An 8,296-nucleotide genomic window follows, 5' to 3' on the forward strand; every position below is an offset into this window, starting at 1 on the left:
TAATACCCATATACTTCAAACAATACAGTTTGAGTGGCGTGGGCTGAAAGCATATTTTAATTTAAAAACAGTCTATTTTTAGCGTCTAAGGTTATCAGGGTTACTCGCAGGTTCACTCATAGTGCGGCTCTCAAAAACTACTAGCTCGTGTTTCTCAGCGGAACGAGGCTGAGAGAGAGTTCAGCGTGTGTTTCACATCTCTTCGGTTTTTCGTGTATTTGGTTGTTGCCGGACTCAGAGAGGTGGTAGGCACCATGAAGTTGACTGTACACCCCAGACGCGCAGAAGGTTTATTCACGCTCAAAGTATCCATACAGTGATGTTCACGACACATGGCGCTGCTGAACTGGTTTGGGCTTCCAGCGAGACCGAAATCGTCTTTCCCAATGGGACAACTGAGTTTTCCCCCACCGTAGTAACCACAGCGGAGCCCAAAAGTAATGAGTCTTGTGGGGAGCAGCAGACTCTGGACTTGGACTTGACTAAGACAGTGATCATTGGGATGATGCTCAGCACCATCACCGCGGTCACTGTGATGGGTAACACGCTGGTTGTGATTGCGGTGTGTGTCGTGAAGAAACTCAGACAGCCGTCAAACTATCTGCTTGTATCTCTGGCCATCGCTGATCTGTCTGTGGCTGTGGCCGTGATGCCCTTTGTCATTGTGACTGACCTGACAGGAGGCATCTGGCTGTTTGGGGAGGTTTTCTGCAACATCTTTATTGGGATGGATGTCATGTGTTGTACAGCATCAATAATGACATTGTGTGTGATCAGTGTGGATAGGTAAGTTCATAGAGTTCAAGATTCTTTAAAGGTTTTGGTCATTTTAAGAGAAAGTGGAATTCATAGGCTATTGGCTTGGCTAGTGATCGTCCTCTTCTGCAATAATCTGTTTTCTGCCATTTCAGACATGTGAAAATAATATGCAACAACATGTAATATGTAATAGGCCTATGCAACAAAAACCTAGCATGTATAAAAATATATAAAATCTTTATCTTTTATATATAAAATCTATATAGAAATTACATAAAAACTTATAACACAATAAAAAATAAGAAAAATGTATTAATGACTTAAGTAAATACTCTAAGCAATATTCACTGAAATAATTAGTGATAACATGTACCAATAAAACCTGTTAAAACTTGCCAAACCTGACATTCATTTCAATAAAAAATATAAAACAATTCAGAAAATAAATACAAATAAAATATAAAATAAAAATAAAAAAATCTAATAAATAATGATAAAAACTGTTAAAATCTACCACCTTAACCTGACCTTTATCCAAAAGCTATTGCGAAATAATATTTGTGATTTTTCTCCAACACACATATCTAGAGAAAAGAAGCATTTAGTACATGCGCTTCTAGGCTGTTAAGCATTGCATAATGTTTATTAACATTATTTTAATGAAAATTGAAAAGCATACGGGGCATTCAGTTGATTAATTTTTATAAAAATGAAAGACAAAAACTCCAGAATAATCTTAAATCAATAATCTGAACATTTAAAATGCTTCCATGTCATTTGAGACTGGACAAACTAGACTTTGAAGCTGCGTCTTGGTGTGTATGCAATTTTAATGGTGCTCTTTGATAAAGTTCTGAGCTGGAACCCCAGGAGGTGAGTACTGCATGCTGAAACACGCTGCTTGACTGTGGTAATTCGGTTGGGTGCTTTCACAAGTCTCAGTGATGAGCGCTGGTTCGACAACAACATGTATCCCCTGCTTTAAACCTAGGAATGTTTCTGGCATTTGTAGGACAGCACAAGGTGCCAATTTAGATGCATGCATGTGGAATAACCTCGGCCTGATAGTGCTGTTACATTTGCTTATATAACTTTTTTGTTAAATGTATTAGCATATGTACAATAAATGAATATTTCAGAGAGGTCAGATCAAAATATTGATATGATGAATATGGAATATGAATATGGATGTTTCATATATATATTTTTTTCACAGTATTAATCTATTATTTAATATTCTGCTGAGCAGCTAATGATTCATTTTTTATTTTTTTATATTTATGTATTTTTTGTTGGATATTATCTTTTTTTCTGCAAACACTCTTCCTAATTGTCATGATTTAAACAGTATTATTCAATGACCTTTGAAAACATTTCCTAGTCGTGGGCTGAGAATTATGCCTATGTTTAAAACAATCCTTTCACTTTGTTTCATGAGTGACTAAGACTGCAAAGCTACAATACAGTTTTAGGCTTTGACTCACAGCCCTAAAGATGAAGACTATTTCACTAACCTTTAAAGTTATACCATGACTAGTAAATTTTTCCAGTGTTGAAGATAAATAATTCACGGATTATAGTTGACTGAAGAAACGCACTCTTTTAAAGAGATTTGCAGCTTTGTGAAAAGTTTTCTCTGCAACTTTGAAGTCATAATTTAAGGCAACTTTAGGGTTTCATTTAGAAGAAAATGACAAGATACTAACTTGCTGCTGCTGCTGGAGATTTTTTAATTTTTCACTAAGGCTTTTCTTTTCAATAAAAGAGCTTTTCAACAACCTTCAATCAATTAATATGAATTGAGCAAAATAGATAGGTACGGAATTATATGGCGTATATATGATTTTATGTTCTTCAAGAGGGTATGACCGCATTGAAAAAAGATTGGTATAGGATTTGAAACAATCTTCACTCAGAAATTGCAAGTGAATTTCACAAATAATTTCGAGAAACAGCAAGAGTTTTATTTACAACGTCATTTTTTTTTGTATTTTGCAATGTATCCTCCATTCGTAAATGTGAAAGGGAAAAATGCAACACATTCCAGACGAGAGGTAAATTAGTGTAATTTATCATTATGAACAAATAAGACCTCTTAATAAAACACACAAAAAGGTTTGAAGTTCAGTAGATTATACTGAAAGTACAATTCTCTAATGATGTCTCATTTTCTTTGTTTCCAGCTACTGCAGTTCTCTTAAATTAATTAGCTTTGAAATATTTGATAGTTCAAGAGGCCTTTCATTACACATAATTGAACGCTGAGGTGCAAATTTAATAATATGGATGTAATCGACACCTTACCACCCATAACAAACCTTTCATATTAAGACCTTCAACTTTGCTTTGTTCTGTTTTTTTGCTTTTATCTGACCATCGTGCCACAGAAACTCTCAGTTTGTGCCAGCTTCACACGAACCTGTGTGAAGCTGTGAATCAATTCAATTCAAAACTGCTGTATTTCAATATTTCTGTGGCAATAACTGTATTACAACAAAACCTACCGAGTTGCCAACATGGGAGCTGCTTTCTAAGGGAGCACCCTAATTGTCATGGAATCTCATTTGGATTGCTACAAATGGCATACAAAAAAGACTTGACTTGCAATTGATTTCAATGTTTAATGTTAGCATGTTGCTAAGCTAAGAGCACAATACTATTAAGCATCAAAAACAGTATTGCTCTTGTTAACTTAAACTAAACTATTATTATTATTATTTTTTTTTCATTAATTAAAATTAAGCTGGAAAAAAACATCAACTCAAAAGAAATAAATGAATGGTGAAACTGTTGTATTAAAATAAATAGAGATATTTTAAAAACACAGAAAATTATAAAAACTTCAACTGAATTGTAAAAATATGAAAATAAAAGTTTATTTGAAATATTAATAAATAATACAACAGTATATAAATTATACTAAAAAATAACACTATTGAAAGTACTAAATTAAATATATTTAAAGACTTGTCTGCTTTCTGGAATTGCCTGCTCTGTGATGGACATCTTTGATTCTACTTATAATTTGGCCTGCTTTTGGAACTTGTCTTAAAAGGCAGAACAATTAAGTTTTGGAACAGTCAGAGCCCACTTATAATGCCTTAAAATACCCTACGTAGGCATCTCACTGCAACAGAAACGCTGAAATACTATACTCACCCACTGGCAAAGCTGCTTGCTGATCACACTCAGATTAAAACACATCCATTCATCAGTCTGACTTATTAAACTTCTGTTTAGTATTAGCTGCATTTGATTTATGCACCATCTCTATAGGCCACATAATGGAATGCAAAACATGCCTTCATTCAAACATTTTACTACCAGTGTCTGTCCTTGCAGTCCCTTAAATGTTTTGCTTTCCATTGCTTATGGTTCTCAAATCAATTCTGACTCATTAAGCGTCTCAGCATCTTCCGCTCATTTGATTGATCTTCCACAGTCAGCAGCTGCCTAATCTTGAGAAGTGCCCCAGACTACATTGTCCATCTCCAGTAGGACTTATAAACTGAGTACTGTTTTAATCCAGTTATTATTTCCTATTTCTGAGAGGCTTGTGCAAGTGTTCTGTATTTCATCCGGTATGAAGGGGGCACAAAGAGCAAACAGAAGTGTAGACAGTACTCAACATCAAAAGATGTCCAGCTGATATGATATCACAGTGTATTATGCCATGAAGAGGCTTTCAGTATCAGCAAATCATGAGTGGTGCCTTGCTAACAACACTAATACTGTTGGGCATATGAAGGGCTATTTGAACAAACCTAAATAGGCTATATCTAAAACATATTATATTTTAATTGTCAGGTGAAATAAGGTAAAGAGAGCATTTTAGAAACTAATGTGAAATGGTTTCATGGTCCAGTGATTTATTTGGAGTTTCTGTGTAGGTGTATGCAAGGTTTTAACCTTAAGTGTCCGATCCAATAAGTGTGTCTCTAAGCCTTTCTTTGATCAGAGGGATTCTCATGCATGAAATGAAAGCTTTTATTTTTAGAGGTGGGCAGGTGAATAGAGACTTTCTGCTTTAGTAGGTAAAGAAAAGCCAATGTACCGTATGTTACATTCAAAATTTAGACCTTTAGCTACGCTGTCTTTTGAAATGTTTACTGCAGTGAAATAGATTTTGATGAGTGCAGTGATATGAAAGCCTTAGAGAGTGTGATTTTTTTCAATTTCACAGATTCAAACTCATGTCATCCACATGAGCACCAAGGCTCAACGTGTCGGATTGCAATAACCAGAAAGTCACAGCACCAATTATAGCAGTTTAGAGGTGCATTTCTGTTTTGACGATAATGATGTGGACAATGAGATTAGATCATTTGTAACAGAAGTTATATGCCCAACTATAGTGCTTCTCAAGATAGAGATGAGAGAGATGCAGCAAGAAAGATTGCTAAGCCAAACACTACATATTCATAATGGGGAACATTATTAGAGTTTTTGTTAAGCTTTTGAAGCCTTCCAGAGTGAATGCGCTAATGCTGTCTTAAACTTTTTGACAAAGCCATCACATTGAACATCTCAATGCAAGTTTAATTTGCACCAAGAAACTGAGCTTTTTTTACAGCTGGCTCACTCACTGACTGTGAATGTATCAAATACCAACCAATCATACATGGTTCTAATATGTAAATTAATCCAATGGAGCTTCTGAAATTGCACACTCTTTGAGAAGGGTTTCTGCAGCTAAACTCTGCCAGAAATTTGACCTCAAAGGACAGAGTTGAGAAACCCTGTTCCATATATGTATGTATATATATATATATATATATATATATATATATATATATATATATATATATAGTATGAATGAAATGGAGCTATACATGTTGAAATGGTCATTTCAATGCCATTTACAATTCTCAAGGATCTCTGCAGAAGTAGATCATCTGGGTATTTTTCGTTTACATTTTTATGTTGTGAATTCAGACAAGCTAATGTTTTTCGCCCACTATGTACTAGTAGTGAAATACTATAGGCATATTCAGATGCAGGGCCAGTTTGACCAAGTTATCTATAGTTCCATGAAAAGGATAGTTCACCCAAAAATAAAAATTCTGTCATTAATTACTCCACCTCATGTCGTTCCAAAACCGTAAGACCTTTGTTCATCTTCAGAACACAAAATAAGATATTTTTGATGAAATCTGATAGCTTTCTGACCCTGCATAGACAGCATAGATGTTCAAGGCCCAGAAAGGTAGTAAGGACATTGTTAAATTATTCCATGCGATATCAGTGGTTCAACCGTTATTTTATGAAGCTACAGGAATACTTCTTGTGCGCAAAGAAAACAAAAATAATGATTTTATTCAATGATTTCTTCTCTTCCGGGTCCGCCTCGGATGCACGTTCGCGAGAGTACCACGATGCAGACGAAAGCACATACGTTGTGAATGCACATTGAAGTCTGAAGCAAAAGAGAAGAAATCTTTGAATAAAATCACGTATACACAAAGTAAAAATGGTTGTTTTAGGAACTGTTCACTGAATTGTTCTTTGTGGAACCAAAAATGGTTCTTCTATGGCATCACTGCAAAAACTCCCTTTGGTACCTTTTTAGGAGTGTTGTTCAAAAATCTTTTTGAGCAGAAAAATATCTACTTTTGTGGACTAAGTTACTTAGTTGGATAATCTGGCATGCCAGAGATTCAGCTGTGAACGCGACGTCTTTTCCACTCTGGTTGTTGGTGAAATTCAGGTCAGTAGGGATTTCTTGGGTCGGGTGTTTTTGAGGTATTTTGAGCCATATCTGGCATATTATGGGTTACTGCAGATGCAAGATCTTTGGGTTCAGTCGTTTTGAGGAATGCAGTTCTCTGCTAAAACACGTCATTTGAAGTTACCTCATTAACCGTGTTATCCTCTGTGTCCACAGATACCTTGGAATAACTCGGCCTTTGACCTATCCAGCGAGACAGAACGGACAGCTGATGGCCAAGATGATAATCGGTGTCTGGTTGGTATCGGCATCCATCACTCTGCCGCCGTTCTGCGGCTGGGCTCAGAACATCAACACTGCGGGAGTGTGTCTGATCAGCCAGGATGTGGGCTACACCCTCTACTCTACCGCTGTGGCATTTTACATCCCAATGATGGTCATGCTTTTTATGTATTACAAGATTTTCAAAGCTGCCCGCAAAAGTGGGGCCAAACACCATTTCACTGCACTTCCCCCAATTCAGAAGGCCTGTCTCGATCCAGCATTGGCCACCGTAGAGGGGCTCTGCATGCATGGGATGAAGAACGGCGCAGCTACTGAAGAGTTTTCCACCCTGTCCTGCCTCTTGAACCGCGAACGGCGGAGTGCTTCGATTTTCAGGCGCGAACAAAAGGCGGCCACTACCCTTGGGGTAATCATGGGAGTGTTTTCGTTCTGCTGGTTGCCGTTTTTCCTCTTCACCACAGCGCGGCCGTTCATCTGCGGCCTGCTCGGCAATTGCGCCCCCGTCTGGCTGGAACGGGTACTGCTGTGGCTGGGCTACACCAACTCGCTCATGAACCCTTTCATCTACGCCTTCTTCAACCGAGACCTACGTTCAACTTATAAAGACCTGCTACGCTGCAGATATCGAAACATTAATCGCAGACTCTCGGCTATGGGAGTGCATGAGGCCTTAAAGCTCTGACTTCTCACAATCTGTTTATATGATGGCATGGTGCAAATATATATCTTCTTGACTCTTCTACAAGTTAAAGGGATAGTTCACCCAAAAATGAAAATTCTGTCATCATTTACTCACCCTCAAGTAGTTCCAAACCTGTATGAATTTCTTTGTTCTGCCAAACACAAAGGAAGATACACTCACCTAAAGGATTATTAGGAACACCTGTTCAATTTCTCATTAATGCAATTATCTAATCAACCAATCACATGGCAGTTGCTTCAATGCATTTAGGGGTGTGGTCCTGGTCAAGACAATCTCCTGAACTCCAAACTGAATGTCAGAATGGGAAAGAAAGGTGATTTAAGCAATTTTGAGCGTGGCATGGCTGTTGGTGCCAGACGGGCCGGTCTGAGTATTTCACAATCTGCTCAGTTACTGGGATTTTCACGCACAACCATTTCTAGGGTTTACAAAGAATGGTGTGAAAAGGGAAAACCTCCAGTATGCGGCAGTCCTGTGGGCGAAAATGCCTTGTTGATGCTAGAGGTCAGAGGAGAATGGGCCGACTGATTCAAGCTGATAGAAGAGCAACTTTGACTGAAATAACCACTCGTTACAACTGAGGTATGCAGCAAAGCATTTGTGAAGCCACAACACGCACAACCTTGAGGCGGATGGGCTACAACAGCAGAAGACCCCACCGGGTACCACTCATCTCCACTACAAATAGGAAAAAGAGGCTACAATTTGCACGAGCTCACCAAAATTGGACGGTTGAAGACTGGAAAAATGTTGCCTGGTCTGATGAGTCTCGATTTCTGTTGAGACATTCAGATGGTAGAGTCAGAATTTGGCGTAAACAGAATGAGAACATGGATCCATCATGCCTTGTTACCACTGTGCAGGCTGGTGGTGTAATGGTG

At 37.8% G+C, this 8,296-nt stretch overlaps 1 protein-coding gene across 1 annotated transcript; it reads left to right on the top strand.

Annotated features, from left to right (window-relative positions):
• Positions 1 to 319: 319 nt before the first annotated feature.
• On the top strand, positions 320 to 7,394 carry LOC306866107 (5-hydroxytryptamine receptor 7-like; the record flags this gene model as incomplete). The annotated part of the gene is made up of 2 exons (XM_079411128.1): positions 320 to 786; positions 6,644 to 7,394. 2 exons carry the CDS (start codon positions 320 to 322, stop codon positions 7,392 to 7,394), a joined length of 1,218 nt encoding a protein of 405 aa, XP_079267254.1.
• Between the last annotated feature and the right edge of the window lie 902 nt (positions 7,395 to 8,296).

This window comes from Barbus barbus (assembly GCF_936440315.1).
Source record: "Barbus barbus genome assembly, chromosome: 47".
NCBI classification, from domain to species: domain Eukaryota; kingdom Metazoa; phylum Chordata; class Actinopteri; order Cypriniformes; family Cyprinidae; genus Barbus; species Barbus barbus.